The sequence below is a fragment of the Haemaphysalis longicornis genome, unplaced genomic scaffold, assembly GCF_048455015.1.
Source record: "Haemaphysalis longicornis isolate Haplotype H1 unplaced genomic scaffold, Haemaphysalis longicornis Haplotype H1 scaffold_5, whole genome shotgun sequence".
NCBI lineage: Eukaryota > Metazoa > Arthropoda > Arachnida > Ixodida > Ixodidae > Haemaphysalis > Haemaphysalis longicornis.
In genome coordinates, this window is record NW_027526385.1 from 1,782,531 (window position 1) to 1,802,966 (window position 20,436).

General features: G+C 51.0%; 1 protein-coding gene across 2 annotated transcripts; it reads left to right on the top strand.

Annotated features, from left to right (window-relative positions):
* The first annotated feature begins 18,792 nt into the window (after window positions 1–18,792).
* On the top strand, window positions 18,793–20,128 carry LOC144139014 (uncharacterized). 2 transcript variants are annotated; one of them, XR_013316013.1, is made up of 2 exons: window positions 18,793–19,168; window positions 19,241–19,438. XR_013316013.1 is itself a non-coding variant. In XM_077671512.1 (2 exons), exons 1-2 carry the CDS (start codon window positions 18,911–18,913, stop codon window positions 20,083–20,085), a joined length of 333 nt encoding a protein of 110 aa, XP_077527638.1. In that variant the 5' UTR covers window positions 18,805–18,910; the 3' UTR covers window positions 20,086–20,128. The 2 variants fall into 2 exon arrangements, 1 of the variants encoding a protein (XP_077527638.1); XM_077671512.1 differs by lacking the exon at window positions 19,241–19,438 and adding an exon at window positions 20,011–20,128 and having other exon boundaries at window positions 18,805–19,168.
* The last annotated feature ends 308 nt before the right edge of the window (window positions 20,129–20,436 follow it).

Consider the following 20,436-nt stretch of genomic DNA (forward strand, 5'->3'; position numbering starts at 1 on the left):
GAGCGGCTGGTTTCAGCGATAGCTTGAGTACCTATGCTGCCCATGGATGGGCAGCTGCTGGGCTCTCATTCACCAGGCCACCCACGAAAGTGGAGCTGCGCTCCCTGCATGCGGCATGCACGGATCGTTTCCGCGTGGTAGTAAGGTTTCTGCCACTTCCCCGCGAGAAAAATTGCAGAACAGGCTACATGCGAGGACGGATTGCGTTCGATGGTCCCCGCACGGGGCACCTTGAGTAATCTTGGTGACGGTGAGTGGCGACACCGCGTACCCCGAGCCCCCCATACTTAAGCTGTCACCTACCGTGGCTAGAAGTTGAAAGGTGAAGAGTCAGAAGCCGTGAACGGTGGCCGTCGGAGCCTTGGTCAAGCTCCGGCCGATGGGCTCCCTGCCTGTCTACCAGGCAGGGAGCTCCGGGACCTATTTGACTACCAGGGTAAGGTCAAAGGAGAAAGTACCCCCGTCTCCCTGCTTTCCAATGTATCATATGGCATTTTCCAAACTCCCCCCAGACGTGATCGGCCCCCGAAAAGGGGCCGCACCGAAGTTTCCTTTCCACCACTTCCTGACTTGAGTCCTCCGAAACCGAACAACTACCCCGCTTCATCGTGATGGAATCTGTAGACCAATCAAAACCTCTTGCTTCACAGTCGGTATTTTTCATTTCAAAGTTTCTTGACGGTATTGTTGGAGGGTCGTATAAGGCAAAAAACATCGAACCGGTGAAATTCTTGTCGAGGTCAGTAGCCAGGAACAGGCCAAAAAACTTCTTGCTCAAACCAGCATCGCCGATCTGCCAATCCGAGTCACGCCCCACCACAGCCTAAACAGCTCCCAGGGCGTGATTTCCGAATATGACCTAATCAATGAATCTGAAGCTGACCTGCTGGAGGGCCTTCGTAGTCAGGGCGTAACAGCGGTCAAGCGCATAACCATCCGCAGAGACGATAAGCAAATACCGACAAAGCACTTCATCCTAACCTTCGACAAGGCGACCCTTCCAGAATTCATCAACGCAGGTTACATCCGTTGTTCATTCCGGCCTTACATCCCGAACCCACGGCGCTGCTTCAAGTGCCAACGGTTCGGGCACGGCACAAACACCTGTCGCGGCCGACTTACCTGCGCAAAATGCGCCCAGCACGATCACCCGACCGAAAACTACAACGTGCAACAACTACTTTGTGTAAACTGCCAGGGTCCACATGCGGCCTACTCCAGAAAATGCGAAAAGTTTCAATTAGAAAAGAAAATCATTAACATCAAGGTCACTGAAAACATCACTTTCCCAGAGGCGCGGAAGAGGTTCGCCTCATTCCCTCTGGGGAGGTACGCCAACGCAGCTCGCCGGGGGGCGGAGCGGCGTCTGGTTTCGGCGGGGACCCAGTACCACGAGTCGGACTTGGTCCCGCCCCCGCGCCCCCCCCTGGGTTGCCTCTGGCAGCCCAACCCGCCTTCGCACCGCTCGCTGAGTCGGCAGCGCCTGTGGTGGCAACCACGTCTGGTGGGGAAGCTGCTGCACCCACTGTTTCCTCTTCTCCACCGGCCCGAAGCACACGCGAGGGCCCAGACGAGATGGAGACGGAGGCAGTCGCAGCGACCCCCTCCCCCGCCTCACTGCCTGTGCCATCTGTGGTGCTGCCCACGCTTTCGGCACTGGCACCGCAGGCAAAGAACACCCGAGAGGGTACCACGTCAAGGGGGCCCAGTCCGCTGGGCACCCCCTTGCCTTCAGATGACGACATGGACGTCGAGCCCTTCCGGCTTTCATCGCAACGGAAGGAACGGGCTGCGACGTCCAGGTCAGTAGAGAAGGCCAGAAAACCCCTTCCAAGAGTGCAAGCCCCGAAAGACCCTACATAAATAGTCACACTCCAGTAGCTCTGAACACATAATAATGGGAAGAGAAAATATTGTTCAATGGAACTGCAGAGGCCTTCTGAATAATCTTGACGACGTGTATGAGATTCTGCATGCCAATCAGCCAAGTTTAATGGAAACACAGGAAACACATCTGAATTACAAACACACAAATTTCTTGAATAGTTACCTGGTATACAGGAAAGTCAGGGATGGCTGCACACACTCTTCTGGCGGTGTGGCCATAATCGCCCGCAAATCCTTAGCATGCCACCCTGTGACCTTGAACACCGTCCTTGAGGCTGTAGCCGTTCGCACAATAATATTTAATAGGTTGATAACGATATGCTCCATATACATTCCTCCTGATGTTGCACTTACCAGCTCCGACTTCGAGGCGCTGGTTGACCAGCTGCCCGAACCATACATCCTTACAGGCGACCTTAATGCTCACAACTCTCTTTGGGGCTCTTCCAGAACGGATGCCTGAGGTCGCCTGATAGAGAAATTCCTTACATCTTCTGGAGCATGCCTTTTCAACAATAAACAGCCTACATACCGTAACATAGGTCACAACACATACTCACATCTTGACCTGGCTATTGGTTCTGCAATTCTCTTTCCATGTCTTGAGTGGGGTGTGGGCACGGACCCATATGGTAGTGACCATTTCCCCACTTCAGTAACGTATATAGGTACAGGCCCATGCAGTCCATCTTCCCACAACAGGTTCAACGAAGCAAGAGCTAACTGGAATACATTTACAGACATCCAAACTACACCACACATCCATAGGACACCTACACGTTGAAGAAGCTACCCAACTGCTCACGGCGCACACCCTCGACGCCGCCGAAAAGTCCATTCCCCACGCCTCTGGTGCCCCGTGCAACCAGAGGAGGCCGTGGTGGAATGAGGACTGTAGGCGGGCGCGAGAGGCCCAGAACAAGGCGTGGGGTATCCTTCGTCGGTACTCCACGTCGGGTAACCTTATTTTGTTCAAACGGGCCAAGGCGTTTGGAAAACGCGTGCGCCGTGAGGCAAAACGAGAGAGTTGGCACACCTTCTTGACATCCATTAATTCATACACAGACACACACAAAGTCTGGACACGTATACGCAAGCTCCAAGGACAACAGACACACAGCCTGCCCCTGGTTAGCACAACAGGGGACACACTGGAAGACCAGGCTAACACACTTGCACAACACTTCGAACACGTGTTATAGTTCAGCACACTGCACAAACACTTTCATGAAACACAAAACATCTGCAGAAAAAAAGCCCTTACACGACAAAGACAAATCAAAAACTTCTTACAACTCTGAATTCACTCGGTATGAGTTGAGGGCTGCCCTGAGCACGTGCAAACCTTCAGCTCCAGGCGCAGATAAGATTACATACACCATGATACAGCACCTACACCCAGACACTCTTGAAACACTCTTACACCTATACAATAAAATATGGCTTTCGGGGCACATTCCACGCTCTTGGAGGGAGGCCATAGTAGTGGCTTTCCTAAAGGAAGGGAAGGACCCTTTCTCTCCCGCCAGTTATCGTTCCATTGCCCTGACAAGCTGCCTGTGTAAGCTCTTCGAAAAGATGATCAACAGGAGACTCGTGTACTTCTTAGAGTACAACGGTCTTCTCGAGAGCTGCCAGGCGGGCTTTAGGGCGGGGCGATCTACGAACGATCAACTCGTTGCGTTAGAGTCATATATTAAAGATGCTTTCCTCCATAAGCAGTACTGTATGACAGTATTCTTTGATATTGAAAAGGCGTACGACACTGCTTGGCGGTAGGGCATCCTCAGCGATTTGAAGTCCTTTGGCATGTCGGGTAACATGATGAATACGCTTGTTAGTTGCCTGTCTGAAAGAACGTTTCGCGTGCGAGTTGGAGCTGCACTCTGTAGGGCTCATGTGCAGGAAAACGGCGTGCCACAAGGTGGTGTTTTGAGTTGCACTTTGTTTATATTAAAAATGAATTCTCTTCAGAAGGCACTGCCACCATCGATCTCCTGTTCAATCTATTGAGACGATGTTCAAATCTCCTTCAAATCGTCTAACTTGTCTATCTGCGAGCGCCAAGTGCAGCTTGGTGTGAACAAGCTAGCCGGCTGGGCAGATAGCAACGGTTTTAAATTTAATCCAGGAAAGTGCACTTGTGTTCTGTTTTCTAAGAGGCGTGGCATTCGGCCGGATCCAGACATTCGACTCCACGGTGCCTCTATTCCTGTCAAAAAGGAACACAAGTTTTTAAGTATAATCTTTGACGAAAAGCTCACATTCATCCCACACATAAAACAACTAGGACATAAATGCTTAAAAACAATCTGTCGCACATCTCTTTTGGTGCTGACAAACAACTTCTTTTACGTGTTTTTACCAGCCTAATAGGTTCACGACTGGACTATGGTAGCGTTCTCTATGGGTCAGCCACTAAAACATCCCTCAGATTGCTGGACCCTGTGCTTCATCTAGGGCTCCGCTTGTCGTGTGGTGCCTTCCGAACTAGTCCAGTTGAAAGCCTGTATGTAGAGTGCAACAAATGGAACCTACAACGTCAGCGAGCATACACAGACCTCCTTTATGCTTTCAAAATTTCATCCATGCCTCACCATCCTTTTAAATCAGTTTTTCATGATACCTTCATGACTGAACTCCTTTTAAATCGACCATCGTTCTCTGCGCCCTTGTCTTACAGAGTTAGAGAGGAAGCGTCAGAGCTTGCTGTCTCCTTTTTAGATACCATCCAAAGTTCTGTAACAGATTTTATAGCACCATGGCATCTCCGCCCTGTGTCATGCGACACATCTTTCGCACATGTAGATAAAAACCGAGCTCCCACATGTGCAATTCAGCAGCACTTCTTGTATTTGCAGGAGAAGTATCATTATTCTGAATTTTATACGGATGCCTCTAAGACTTCCACCTCTGTGTCCTGCGCGGCGCATGGGCCCGGCCTTAATGTCACCAGAACTCTGAATAATCATACTAGTATCTTTACGGCAGAGGCTTATGGTGTACTTCTTGTTGTTAATCATATACTCCAAAGCCACACCCCACAATCCATTATCTATACAGATTCCCTCAGTGTTGTGCGGGCATTGTCATCAACAAAGTCTTCAAAAAATCACGTTGTAAATCTTATCATCAAAGGTATTATGTCGGTGTATGTCCACAAATTTGAACTCGTCCTTTGCTGGGTCCCTGGCCACTGTGGTATAGCCGGGAACGAAGCCGCGGATCGAATGGCCGCTGCTGCTACACTCTCGAATGCAGTAGACATAACCACATTACCCTACACCGACGTGAAGCCACACATCAAACAACTTCGCAAAACATGGCAAACACATTAGAGTGAACAAACAGACAACAAGTTACACGTAATAAAACCACACTTGGGACCGTACACCTCCCATACACGCAACAGATACATAGAAGTCGCCTTGGCTAGATTACGGATAGGGCACACGCACGCAACGCACTCGCACCTGCTCACTGGATCTCCAAGACCTCTGTGCAGCAGGTGCGGAGAGGCCCTATGCGTGATCCACATCCTCATACAATGTAAGGCACTCGACATTACACGACGAAAACACTTCCCACAACTACACACACGACATATTCCACCACACCCGTCATACTTCTTAGGAGACGATGCCATGTTTTCTGTTCAGCGCACCTTTGAGTTCCTATCAGAAGTTCACTTTTTACAACTCCTCTCATACATATTGAAAAAATGCGCTAACAGGACGGGACTGAGGGAAGGAAACACAAAACAGCGCAGACTAGCAAACTGAGTTTATTGACCACAGCATATATACTACCACTCAGTTTGCTAGTCTGCGCTGTTTTGTGTTTCCTTCCCTCAGTCCCGTCCTGTTAGCGCATTTTTTCAATATGTCAAGAAACCAACTAGCCCCCCAGATAGCTTTGATCCTCTCATACCACCCATAGTTTTACCCCTGGTCCTATACACCAGCCACATTATTTATTCTTAAACCACTCTTGTTCTTCACCCTGGCCCTTTACACCAGCCGTACTCATAGTTTTTTTAACTGATTTTATTTCGTGTTTTCTCCTCATCAAATAACTTTGTGTTTGGCGCTCTTTGCCCGTGTCGGCCTTGCGCCAATAAAATCAAACCATCATCATCAGCGTTCGATGGTGCCCTACGCTACCTGACGATACTTGATTCGTGCGCACACTGACGCCGCTGACACTGCGTCGCTCGCGTTATCACGTCATCAAAGTCAGCTACCTCGTTAGCCACGGCGCGAAGCGCTGGAAAACTGATGCGCACGTTATACGCCAGAATCAAAATACAAGGCTTGGAGTGCAAGTAGCGATCGGAACAAGTAGACAACGAATGCAGGAGCATAAAGCTGATGGCACGCGAACTGCATGACAATATGAAGCTAGTAACATATTTAACGGCAACAAAAGGAGCACGGGAAAAAGCGGGGCGAAGCAGCTTGTCAAAATAGGATGCGTTAGGCTTACCAAGACTAGCAGCAGCAAGTTCACGAAAAATACCCAATAAATAATTGAAAACAATCCTCCCAAGAAAAAAGCGCCGCGAGGCAGCAGCTGTGCAAGGCGATAAGGACGTAACGTTGCGCAGGCTTGCGGTTGGAGCCACGTCCGGAATCCCACATGGCGCACACACGCCGTAAAACAACGTCCTCGATTGTGCAAAAAAAAAATTCGTGACATCACAGGAAGTCACGTGACTAGTTTAGTTTAAAGTCACTTCTGCGGGAGGAGCCACCGCGCGGGGCACGAGACTTACCCAAAAATATTTTCGGGCAAATGTTGACATCCTGCGAAATGTGTTTCAGGTCATTACCGTCAAATCTGAACAAAATAAGATAGGATGATAAACGAAGACGCACTTAGCACAAATTTACTTGATACTTGATCTAACCTTGATGTTATGTATCGACTGCAGCTTCAGGAATTCAAAGTGTGAGCGAAGCAAACTTCGGGGCTGCCTTGATACTGAGGTTACCGTCGAACGTCACTTGTAGGTAACGGCAAGGCACTCTGGCCCCCTTGGTTTGCCTTGAAAAAAAAAAAGAGCCGGTGAAACCCTCATTGCAAAAAAACGAGGTTTTGCCAAGATTTGATCCATGGTCTTTTAAAACAAAACGCCAGCACACAAGCGTGAAACCACTCGACCACGCCAGGAGGCGACTCTGGTCCCAATAGGTTGGTACCCTAACAGAGGCTGCCAACGAATATTGTCGAGTGACTTGCTTTGGTCGTGTTTGAGAAATTTGAGCCGTGGTAACGCTTGTTTCTTACGCACCCATCTTGGATCCGAGGGAAGTTATGCTATTACTACGAGCGATGTAACCACAGCCCGCTGATATGAGTCACGAAAAGCTATCGTAAAACCTTGGTCTCCCCTACGCAAGCCACGGTAGCAACGAATGGAATGGTATGCGCCGCTAGCATTCTGGCGTTGATAAGGCTTGGTCGTCACACACCAATCTTGCAGCCTAGCCCCATCATCCTAATACTACAAGCGACGTAGCCAGAGCTCCCTTATTTAACTCAAAAAACGCTATCGCGAATACCCGATCTCCCCGATGAAAACCAAACAAGCCACAAATGAATGAGCGCTTTCGAACAGAAATAGCTTACAATTTTCTCAAGGCAGCCGATAACCGCAAGTTAAAAAGATTACGCCCACCTCCCCTCGCGGGAACCCTGGTGTGATGCGACGCTGAGGGGGGTTCAAGCGCAAGCGGAGAGCAACCGTCGACTGAAAGGCCGCCGTAGAGCGGCACACCGGTTATATGCGCAGTGCGCCCGAAGGAGAAGAGACCGCGGAGAGAGAGAGTACTGCACATGCGCAGCACCGCGCGCAGCGCCGCCCACCGACGGAGTGAGAGCGCGCTGGGCCGCACACCCGCAGATGTTGAGAGAGAGTGTTCGCTCTCACCTGGGCACGCGCCATCGCCAGTGCGTCTGCCGCGGCTATGACGCAACACAATCCAACACGATCCACTTTAATCCAATCCAATCCAAAGCCAAGCCAAGCCAAGCCAATCGAACCCAATCCAATGCCCCTCGCGAGAGGGTGTTCGCTATCGGAGAGGAGAGGGGGAGAGTGGAGGATAGACGCAGCCTTGCGGACAAAAACGGACGCACGCAGGAAGGACAGGGCCGCCGACAAGAGATGCTCTCAGGGTCGCATCTGAAAAATTTATTCTCTTCTACTGAAAGGAATGACCCCAAAGCACGAGAAGGACGTGAAACCCGACCGCTGCTGCCCGCTTTCCGCCGCTTTCTCGCGCTGCGTCGACGCCGATATCTGGCGAGCGTAGACATCGGCGTTGCTCGCGCGTCAGCTCGCCTGTATCATCTGTGGGACGCTTATCGCAGCATACAGCGTAGGTGGCGTAAGCAGAAGTAAAATAAGCGCCTTAAAGTTAGGTTAGCCTCTCTCGCTACAAAGTTAGAAACTTATACCTCTGAACTTGCTCGTGCTCAATGGGGCCAGGTATGTGAACAGATGAAAGGTAATCTCAGCATGAGGCGTACTTGGGCCCTCCTTAAACACATGTTTGATCCCAGTCACTCGAGAATAGCTACTAATAATTGGCTCATGAAAATTATTCAACAATTTCCTGGGGAAGATACACAACTCCTAGACCGTCTTCGTACTCTCTACATAGCTGAAATGGATACTATAGAGCTGCCGTCATATACGGGTGATAATAATCCGGACTTGGACAGAGAAATCTCTGAAACGGAGGTCAGAGCGGCACCATGAAGATTAGCCCTGGATCAGCACCTGACCAAGATGGTGTAACCAATTAACTCCTTCGAAATTTAGACGACAACTCCATCTGCATCCCCACACAGTACTACAATCTCTATTGGGCCACAGGCACTTTGCCTCCTTCTTGGAAGCACGCTAAAATAACTCTAATACCTAAACCGGGAAAACCATTGAAATTGGAGTATCTCCGCAGAATATCCCTCAGTTCATGCGTAGGGAAAGTTCTTGAGCACATCATACATGCCCGCTTAGTTCAACATCTTTACAAAACCAATGCACTTCCCCACACCATGCTAGGCTTCAGGCAGGGTCTTTCGACACAGGATCTCCTTTTGCAACTTCAACATGAGATCATTATCCCGGCCTCCAAAGTAGATACAGCTGCTGTTCTAGCACTAGATCTCACCAAAGCCTTCGACAGAGTTTCACACCGAGCTATACTTCAAAATCTGGCAACGACAGACCCCGGGCAACGGGTTTACACTTATATCAAAGAATTCGTTACTAATCGTACGGCCGTCATTCATGTCGCTGACTTAGTATCGGACACCATTCACATGCCCTCCTTTGGTACCCCTCAAGGTGCAGTCCTTTCTCCTCTCCTTTTTAATCTGGCTTTCCTTAACTTCCTAAGGGTTTAGCTAGAATTCCACATCTTAGACATAGTCTCTATGCTGATGACAATACTCTGTGGTGCGCCGGAGGTAGTGATGCACAAATTGAGGAGGCGCTTCAGTCAGGCACAGACATCGTCGTAGCAGAAGCGGCACTGGCCGGTCTTGAATGCACCCCAACTAAGTCGGAGCTCTTGACCCTCCCTGCCCCCCGCTGGTCACGCTACACTCCAGACATAACTATCCTGACTGAACGGCAGTCGTACCTCCGCATTCAAGGCAAGGAGCATGGCCCATATCCTCTGGGTACTCGAGGAACACCACAGGGAGCGGTCCTCTCTCCTCTTTTGTTCAATCTCGCCATCCGATTTTTCAGGGGATCATTCGAGGCCGCAGCGGTGCGCGTATTCATCTACGACCGATGCTGCATGCTGCAGGCTGGCCTCAATGCTGCCAAGGGAAACCTGGGTTGCCCACAGCGTGATATCGTCGGCGTACAGAGCGCGCCGTACGCCGGGGATATCCTTCAACAGTGTGATGAATGTACCTGAAAGCATTATACCCACAGTTCGTTTGGGAAAGATGGGTAAGAATGATTTCGCGGGTAACGTTATCAAAAGCCCCGTTAAGATCTAAGGCGAGGACTACCTTATCGTTACTTGGATGCTCGATCGGCTCAATGACGTCACGATGGAGTTGGCCTCACCCGTCACGATGCGACGGGTGAGGCCCTTCGCCCCAAACCAAAAGATACGACTCAAATCGCACTTTCCTTGCGAACTGGGCCAATCCCGGAACGCGAAGAAATCCGCATCTTGGGACTCTTCATACACAAGAGCAGGAAAGTCGACACAACCCTGCGCAAGTTACGTATGGTCGGGGATCAAGTGGGCCGCATGGTCCGTCGCGTCTCAAACAAGCGGGAGGGTCTCAGAAGCCGCGATGCTTTGCGCCTCGCCAACGAGGGCGAAATTTTGAGTGCAGTTGGCCTTTAACTGTATACCTATACTGTCCGTTTTATGCTGAAACACGGTAGTCTGTAGCATTTATGTACGCGAGGCCATGCCATTAGGCATGTTTTCTTGGTGCACTACGGGCAACAAAATGCTGACTCGTTTCGAGCACTGACCCAAGCCTGAAGGTCATGTGCAACTTCCCCGTACAACTTCCCAGTGCTCCCTGTTTTCTGGTGGACCAAGAAGCTTCCCAACATGATTTTCATTTCCCGAGTCGCCAATGAAAACTAAAAAAATTCTATGCGTCCTATGCATTCCGGCCCAATGATGTTTCATCGTATAGCTTTAAAACTAGCAATGTGTACTCGGCTGAACAATGGAAGTGCACGCGTCCACTAAAAAGTATGTTCTTTCACTAATGTTTGAAACTAGACTGGTAGGATCTCATTATAATTCTTCCCTCAGATCTCACGACAAAATTCAAAACGCAGTAAGATTTTGCTCAACTAGCACAGAAAATGCCTAACCACATAAGTATGATCAGACAACTCCGTCGTTGCGTTATTATTTTTCTTGCTAAATTTAAAGTTACTTTGCAGTGACCTGCTGTATACCTTATCAAAGAGTGGTACCTGCACTTAAAGGAGATAACCGCCTCAGACAAGTTACTGGATAGTACACGCCCTCAGGCAGACTAAGGATATTTATGCACGACGCATTGAAAACTTGACAGAGAATAATGCAACCATTTCAGAACAACAAGGCGGAGCTAATTACAGCAGACTCTACGTTTGGACTGTACCAAAATGTTAACCAGATTGACGTTGTTACAAAGCACGAGCTTCTCATGTACGCCCGGAGGCCTGACAGATGCTATGAGATGGACTGCGTTACAGACACGAAACAGAAGCAGCAATTTCAACTGGCATGGCTTGACAAATACTGATGGCTGAATTATTCTCCTTTGCGTGAGGGCTTATCCTACCGCGTTTGTGCAATTTTCACCGTTAACAGCGCAGTTCTGGTGCGTGGTGTCTGTGTGTTTAGGGTTCGTAGTTGCTGAAATTATTGCTAGTGGTATAACGCTTCTTGTATGCATAATTCATAGCCTGTTGTTTTTTGAAGATGAGACCTGCGCTACACATAACATAAGTGCATAGATTCGATGCAGACTGCACAAAATGAGCTCCACTGGCCTTACACTGGAAGGCTTGCTGCTGTACGGGCGTAGAATGCTTATAAGCAAAATGTTTTATTCTGCATTTTAGACAACAGCAACTAAATAAGAAAAAGTCTCATTCTTATGGCCTGCGTCATTTTATGGCGGATGTCACACTCATCATGCCACACACGTTGGAATAAAGCAAGTAATCACATGAAACTATGGTTATTTAATGCAGTGCCTGCAAAAGGGGCCCGTGCGTGCAATGTACGTCCCGTATCACTTGCGCAGACTTGCACAATGTGGTCCCGCAGATATTTTCCAAGTTTACCACTTCATATGGCAATAAATACGTACCATCATAATCAACACCAATAACAGGAGAGAGACCCTAAAAGGGGCCATATGAAGACAAAATACAACCTTATTGAATTTGAAAGAACTAGCCTTCGGGACTGGAAGCCAAGCCAAGCCAAGGGTGTGACACGTCGTCATTCTTCGCTCCTTCAGTTTTGGTGATTTTACGTGTATCAACCTTAGAACTGCTGCCCAGCTTGCTGTGATCTACTCCAGAGACCCTTGGCTCCTCACCGACCGTTCAGTGAAGACGCCCGAGGCGCTGATGCGGCCCTCAGGCCAGCGTTGTATCATCGTCGCAGAGTAGGCCTAGCGTCCGCCGTGTTGCACACGGGCAGGCGTACCCAAGCCGAGCTCCGTCGCCTCCGTCACGCGTGTGGTGGCGTGGTGAAGCGAGCGGCCAGCCAATGTTGCTGCCTCGAAGAAGACAGAAGCCGAAGGCAACCCTAACTTGTTTTCTTCATGGCGAGAGATGGGCCGAATCTAGACAAGAGCAATGCCCCGACGGGCGAGGTTACAGTACAGGACTCGAGCAGAGTGACAGCATTGATTCACCGCTCAAACAGGACTGAACTACAGCGCTTGGGGTGTCTTATTAACACCCAAAGCGCTAACGGTCGAAACAACCGTTCCCTCTAGATTGTGCACACGACACGAACGGTAGAGACATACACACCACTCTTTTCAGAGTTCGTGAGCGGCTGGTAGTAGCGGCGCACGCTAAGTCCGAAAGAGGGGAGAGAGGTCTCCGCAATGGCTTCCGCGTCCTTCAGAGAGGTCTCTGCGTGTTGCGTCGGCCACCAACGAAGTTTGAATAACGCCGGTAACGAGGCGCCAGCGATTCGACTTTTCCAGACTCGTGGCGTCGTGTTTGGATCCGTCGGCTGCAAGCGTGAGTCACCGACAAGGAGGCCTGCTCGAAACGCGCACGTAGTGGAGGCTTCGCCACACATCCGAGGGGTGCGGCACAAAGCACTGCGGCGGGCTGATTCGTAACAGCATCTCCGCCAGGGGTCCGAGATCCCGATGGATAAGGGTTTTCAACCGTTGTCGGGAGGGATGCTCTCGGAGAGAAGTGCTTGCCAGATGCTCGACTCCAGGCCCAGGCTGTACGATACCGTGCTGGAGCTTCACCGGGCCGGTCACTGGACGAATAGTGGCCATCCAAGAACGTCCCTAGCTTGGTCAGGCAAGCAACAGAACAGCACAAGAAGACACAACCGCATCGCCGGCAAGTGCGAAGACAAATCCACACTGAAGCTCTACCAGGCTTTTAGTTGCGAATAAAATACGCGAATAACTAACTACACTAGTTATATTTTAGCCCTGCAGTACTTTAGACAAGCATACAAACTTGAAAGGTGATATTACGCGTGATTGGAAATGTCCCACACAAAAAGAAATGTAATTGTAAAGGGCGAAACCTGCTCCATGAAAAACATTAGGCCCATCGCCCCGCGAGGGGGACTCGAGTAAATGCGTCGCATAGGGGGTGGGTGTATTGCGTTAACGTTTAGTGTTTGGGGAGTTGGTGGTAGTGAATGCGTTGTATCAGCAGCTTCTTGACGTAGTTTGAATGAGTCAAGGATATAAGGCGCGTTCGTAGCCTCCCATTCTGTGTCGGCTTTGTGGCGCAGTGGGTAGAGCACCATGTACATTGCGTTCCGCCCGCAGGGTCGAGGGATCGAAACCAGGCGCCGGATAGTATTTTTTATATAGTTTGAATGAGTCAAGGATATAAGGCGCGTTCGTAGCCTCCCATTCTGTGTCGGCTTTGTGGCGCAGTGGGTAGAGCACCATGTACATTGCGTTCTGCCCGCAGGGTCTAGGGATCGAAACCAGGCGCCGGATAGTATTTTTTTTATATAGTGTAGGGGGGAGGGGTGCGGACTACGACTACGGACGTCAACGCAGGTGACATCGTGAGTTACTGAAATGCTCTGCATTTAACACAATGAAATTGAGAAAGTCAGGCGTCTACAAGCCACTTCTCACGCTGATAGCTGCGATTTGAGCTCTCGTCATTGCCCTGAGCTTTCCCCTTTTTGAATCGCACCTTAGGTGCGCCCGTTCTCTGAAAGCAGCAGCGACCGATCGAGAGGACATCGGCCTTCTTCCGAGACGTATCTCGAGCGCGCGGAGAAAACTGCTCTAATGTCCACCGCTCGAGCAAGGCGTGCGCTTTCGGTCTCGGCCGCTTCGCGAGGTCCGCTGAGACCCGGCGCAAAGCGTGCGTGCGGCACTGCCACTCGGCAGGCACGCATAGTAGCTCTTGCCACACTTTTTTGCGACACTGTCGGTGAGCCAACATCAGAGGGTGTTTTCGTTCTCGTTTCCGGCTGTCAAGGCCAATCTAGGAACGGGCGGCCTGGTCTCAGAAGACGGCTCGACCCTAGGAAACACCGGAATCGCAACTAGCTCAGCTGGACGTTGCTCGACATCGAGTATCTGAGTTGGAGGTGTAACGCTAACGGCTTGGTCAGTTGTGGTGCCGTCGCTACGGTTAGCTGCACCGTGAAAACCGTTCAGTGTCTCGACTGCCGGCTCTGCCACAGCGTTGCTTGGTTCTGAACTCGCGTTCGGAGAGGCACCATTCGTTTCAACGAACTCGCGTTGCCTCCTTTCGCTAACGTCACGGCTTAAGCGTTCCCGCGGAACGTCGTTAGCTTGCGAACTGCGCGCGTTCGGCCTCGGGTCGGCAACCGTTTTCAAGGCCTCCCGTGAACCTGAGCACTCCGAACACGACGCTGACACATCTCCGCTCACCATAGGGGCAGTAGGGGCCTTACACACAGTTAAGGTCCCTGACTTACGCTGCCCTCTGTCGTGAGCCTCCGGAAATGCACTATCCTCGCTATCTTTCCAAGTCTCGCCGTTGCTCCCAGATGTGATGACATTATCCTTACTTGAGTCCTTCGCAGCGAGCTCAGCGGATTCATGGGCAGTTTCTCGAAATTGTACCCCTTGTCGCGTAACAGCTGATCCGAACTGTTCGAGAATAGGTACCTGTATTCCGGAATAAGTTGTGGGGATACTGCCACCTGCGTGACAAGTTCACCAAACGGACCTCCGATGCTGACTTTAGTAATCGGCAGGCACACGTTTCGTGCTGCTACGGCCTTCTTCACCCAAACACTGTCCCGTCAGCAGATCCGGTTTAACGTACAAAGGGTTGATCATGTCCACCGTCGCCGCGGAGTCGCGAAGAACTCAGTGCTGTTTACCGTTGACGACGCGCTCACGCATGTACGGCTTCATAAACTATACCTGCTGTCCTCACTCTGGTAGCACGTGAAAGACGAGTTCGCCCTTGCAACTTGCAGCGAAATGCCCCGTCTCGCCGCAGTTGTAACACCCAGCCTGTTTGCGCGCTTCAAAAGCTTTTATTCGGCACTGCTCCTCGAAGTCTGCGCTTTTTTCGTTTTCCTGGTCGGTTTCACTACCCGAGAAAACGACTTTGATAGCTTCACCGTCTTCCTGCGGAGCTCTGCCTTTCGGCCCTGACTTATCAGGACTCGGCCTGAACTCTTTTTGACCATCTTTCGGCCCCTGCGCACCTCGACGTGCGACGAACTCGTCGGCTAGCTGAGCTGCATTATTCATAGCATTTACCCCTGGCCTGTCTTCCACCCAAAGTCTCAGGTTTTCTGGTAGATGGTGGTAAAGCTGCTCGAGACCGAAGCGCTCAACTACCATGTCGTGCTCTCCGAAAGCCTTTGCCTCTTTTAGCCACTCTTCCATGTTAGTCCTCAGCTTATAGGCGAACTCCGAGTACGGCTCGCCCTTAGCTTTCTCGGCTTCACAGAATTTCTGGCGAAACGCCTCTGCCAACAACCTGTACTTACGAAGGAGGCTCGACTTGACTTTCTCGTTACCCTCCGCCTCCTCCTTTGGCACGCGAGCCATCACGTCGGATGCCTCACCTGGCAAAAGCGTAAGCAGCTTTTGCGGCCATGTATCTCGGCTAAACTGGGCCCTCTCGCACGTACGCTCGAAATTGACCAAAAAAAGACCAATGTCTTCTCCTACCTTGTAGGGTCGCATTAGGTCACTCATTCGGAACGTAGGTCACTCAGTCGCCGCAGACAGCGCGCTGCTGCCACTTTGACGCCTAGGTCGAGTCGCCTCGATCTCGAGACGCTTCATCTCCAGCTCGTGCTGTCGCTTTTCTCGAACGAGCTCATGCTCTCGTTCCTCTCGCTGGCGCTCAGCCTCTGCAGCCTGACGTTTAGCGGTCTCCCTATCATTAATCAGCTCAATGCACTCATACAGCTCGTCATTGTCAACCCCAACAGCGAGTATAGCCTGTATCAGCTCTGGCTTTCTCAGCGCGTCCGAAACATCCAAGCGCAACTCTTTTGCAAGCTCCAACAGCGTTTTTTTTAACGTCTTCAAATTCGTGGCCAGTCTAGAGTACTGCTTTCCAACTGCTTCAAAATTGTTTTGCACGAATAACCCACGCGACAAAAACACACGCCCTACCAGCTATCCTCAGAAGCCTGGTAAAACTCAGTGAAGAAAACTCCCGCACTCACCAATGACCGACGTGAATGCTGTGAAGTCCGAAGCCGCCTTGACGTCCATGGTGTTGGATCTCCCACCGCTGGCTACAGGTGTTACGAAGGTGCCGTCCGACCGCTGCCAACCGTTGTTGCGACGTTGTCATCCAACCGCTGACAACCAGTTGTTGCATACGGGCAGGCGTACCCGAGCCGATCTCCGTTGCCTCCGACATGCGTGTGGTAGCGTGGTGAAGTGAGCGGCCAGCCAATGTTGCTGCCTCGAAAAAGACCAGAAGCCGAAAGAAAACATAACTTGTTTACTTCATGGCGAGAGATGGGCCGAATCCAGACAAGAGCAATGCACCGACGGGCGAGGTTACAGTACAGGACTCGAACAGAGTGACAGCATTGATTCACTGCTCCAACAGTAATGAACTACAGCGCTTGGGGGAGGGGGGTATTGACACCAAAAGCGCTAACGGTTAAACAAGCGTTCTCTCTAGATTGTGCACACGACACGAACGGTACAGACACACACAACGCTCTTTCCAGAGTTCGTGAGCGGCCGGTAGTAGCGGCGCACGCCGAGTCCGAGAGAGGGGAGAGAGGTCTCCGCAACGGCTTCCGCGTCCTTCGGAGAGGTCTCTGCGTGTTGCGTCGGCCGCCAACGAAGTTTGAATCACGCCGGTCACGAGGTGCCAGCGATCCGACTTTTCCAGACATGTAGCGTCGTGTTTTGATCCGTCGGCTGCAAGCGTGAGTCACCGACAGGGAGGCCTACTCGAAAGGCGCACGTAGTGGAGGCTTGGCCACACAGCCGTGGAGTGCGGCACAAAGCATGCACTGCCGCGGGCTGATTCGTAACAGCCGGCACAGCCGGCCCTAGTGCTAGGCGCGCCGTGGTTGCTGTGATAACACCAGCGCTACGCTCGATCTGCATGGACGCGACGCTGCAACGCGACAACATGTAGACTGAAACTACTGCCGTTCGACATCTTGCTGCGCCAGATCCGATGGAGGAACAACCAACTACCGTAACGGGTAATAGTGGTCCGAATGGCTCTAAGAGGTGAGCACGGGAACAACCGTCGGCAGTGCCTGCTACGTCGACTCAGGACGCATTTGTGCGTAAACGTGACCGTGTATCTGCAGTGCCTGTGGTGGCGCCAGGGGTATCGCCGCTATACAAAGTGGCGATGAAACCACGGAAGTGGTTCAACATGACGACTCTGCCCAACAGGGTCCTTCAAGCGACCCTGGACTCCTGCCTCCAAACCAATGACAAGTTTTCGTCATTCACCGTCCCACCAACACCATCTCCGTGTGGGTACGTTCGCTAGCGGATGACGACCATCTTTGCGGCCTGAAACAGATCTCCCTGCCTGCCCGTACTGCAGTGGGGGTTCAAGCGTACCTGATTTCTGGCTCCGACCTTCGCAGGTATGTAGTCTTCGGCGTCGGCCCGGACGAGTCACCGGAAACCCGGAAAATATAACTACCCCGACAAATAGTCAGTGCGGACCCTAATCACGCGAAAGAAATCCGGCGCAGAATAGGCATGGGCTGGAATGCACTCGGCAACACCCCCAAACAATGAAAGGTAAGCCAGCTCTATCCCTAAAAAGAAGAATATACAACCAATGCGCGCTGCCGGTGATGAAGTGGAAACTTGGCTCCTTACTACACAAATGGAAAGCAAACTCAGGTCGGTTCAACGGGCCATGTAACGAAGGATGATAGGGGTAACAACCCTCAGGGACAGAAAACTCGCTCCCTGGATCAGGGAACAAACTCAAGTAGAAGATATCATAGCTGAACTAAGGAAAAAGAAATTAACTTGGGCTGGCCATGTAGTGAGACGAACTGACAGCTGGTCGGCCACCCCGGGATGCAGAATGGACACCGAGAGACGGGACTACAAGAAGGGGAAGGCCAATACCTCGACGGAGAGATGAAATGAGGAAATTTGAGGGTAAAGTATGGACTCGAGCAGCGCAGGGCAGGAACAGCGGGTGGAAGTCCAAGGGAGAGTCCTTAGTCCCGCAGTGGACCTCAACAGGCTGTTGTTGATGATGATGATTAATTTCGCCGTTTGTTCTGACCGCTTTTTCGCTTGGTGGACGCCCAACACTGTAATGTTTGAAATAAATTTGAAATAAACTTGAAACTTGAATTCAATAGGTAAAGGACATACTGCATGAAATATTATCTTTAGAGAACTACCTAATCCTACACCAGCACACATCGCTCCAGGTCTTACTTAAGGTGATCGCGTTTTATTTTTTTAGTTCTTTGTTTTATAGTTTTGAGTGCTTGCGGTAATTTATGCGGACAGGTTGCAACTTTTCTCGACGCGTTTTTTACGGGACATATTAGTTACCTCCAAAGTGAACAAATATATAAGTAAAAGGTCGGATACACAGCAAGAACAATAACGAACGAGGTTTACTAACGTAGCGGCAACGGGACTTGCCATCATCAGAGTAAAGTTACATGATTTTGCTGTCGCAAACATTTCGAAAACATTTCTTATATAGGCCTCGTGCGCTCGTTTGGAGGCGCCACTGAATTGGAACCGGTGGCGCCCCCTCCGGCGCCGCGCCGCATTTTTTGCTTGTCCGCCGTTCCGTGCAACGCAGCTCCGCAAGGCTTTCTCTATGGCTCGGCCGCGTCCGCGCGAGGCCAGCATGACGGCGCCAAGCGGATCGTGCGTGCTGTATTGCGGTTTTAGTAAAATACAGAGCCCTGAGAAGTATTTCAAGGGAAGTTGCTTCAGGCGCGGCATCAAGCTTTACGCGAGCAACCACGTGTACGGCGTAAAAGAAGAAATCCTCAGCGAGACGGCGCCGTCTGAAATCGTGGCCAGGTGCATTCCGCAGATGAAGAGCACTTGCGACTACGACGTGCGGCTGGAGGTGAGTGAATTGTATTTGAGATACCCTTATGTGCTTATTTCACGTACATGGTGATTTGTTTTGTTTATGTAGTTGTCGCCGAACCCAAGGCGCATTGTGCGAGGCCGCTGTTCGTGCAAGGCTGGCTGCCGCGGTTGGTTAAACACGCGGCGGCGGTGGCCGTTTTCATAAACAGCCACGAGGAGAAATCGTGCACGGAGTTGCCGCGTGCTTGGGGGAAACCCTCTGCGCGACCGACCCTGGACACGAAGAAACAGATAAAGTAACTCTTTGCAAGTAACCACGAGGAGCGCTTTCTTGAATTGTTCAGATTATTCAAAATTGAAGCATGCGTGCTTTTTTGTATTGCATCATACAACTTGATAATTATTTATACAGGTCGCCCCTTGCCTGCCCCAGTACTCAAACCCCTGTGCCCGAAAACGGTACATGCCCAATTCTCGGGCGTGAGGTGTGCGTTCGCGGACATGATCGCGTGCGAGGACAGCCACGACGAAAATGCAGATCCAACCGGTGCTTCCACAGAAGCTGTAGACGAAAGTCTCAATCTCGGCATCGAGGTTGTCAGATCGCTGCTCGGGGAAGCGCGAGAAACGTACGCAACCATGCAGGTGGCGAGCGTGGTACCCCTGACAATAAACAGGTGCAACCTGCTCGCTATGCTGGAGCAGAGAGAGGAAACGTATTACAAAACGTTTGTGAAAAAAAGCGTGGAGCAGATAGCGGAGATCGCGCTTTTAACCCTGGGCCAGGCTGCTGTAGACAGGTTTGTTATATCTGCAGCCTTTATGTGCTTCACAGCGTGTTGTGCATTTTATACAAAATGGCACATTTTGTCGCAGATGGCACCAAGAGCGGAAGCACCGCATCACAAGCACGATGGCCCACCGCATCAAAACGAGGAGGACAGAGTTTGAAGCACTTGCAGCTGCACTCGCTTCACCGCGCCCATTCTGGGCGCAAGCCACGGAAAGGAATAAAAACTGGTTTTCGGGAGCTTGTCAGCAGTGTTGGCGTAGCTGTTATGGCATCCGTAGACGCAACAGTACACTGATTTGCGTGTTTTCGCCCGCACAGGCGCCATCCCGCAACACTTCGTTACCGGCGGCGCCTGACTTCGCTAAGACCCGGACAAGCAAAAAATGCCGCGGAGGCTGCCAGGTGGCGCTGCGTGTACGGCCGAAGTAGCAGCGCACTAGCCCTATAGGTTTGCAGAAAACTGTGAGAAGGAGCGGAAAATGTTTCGGAAATGGAGAGTGTGCATACAG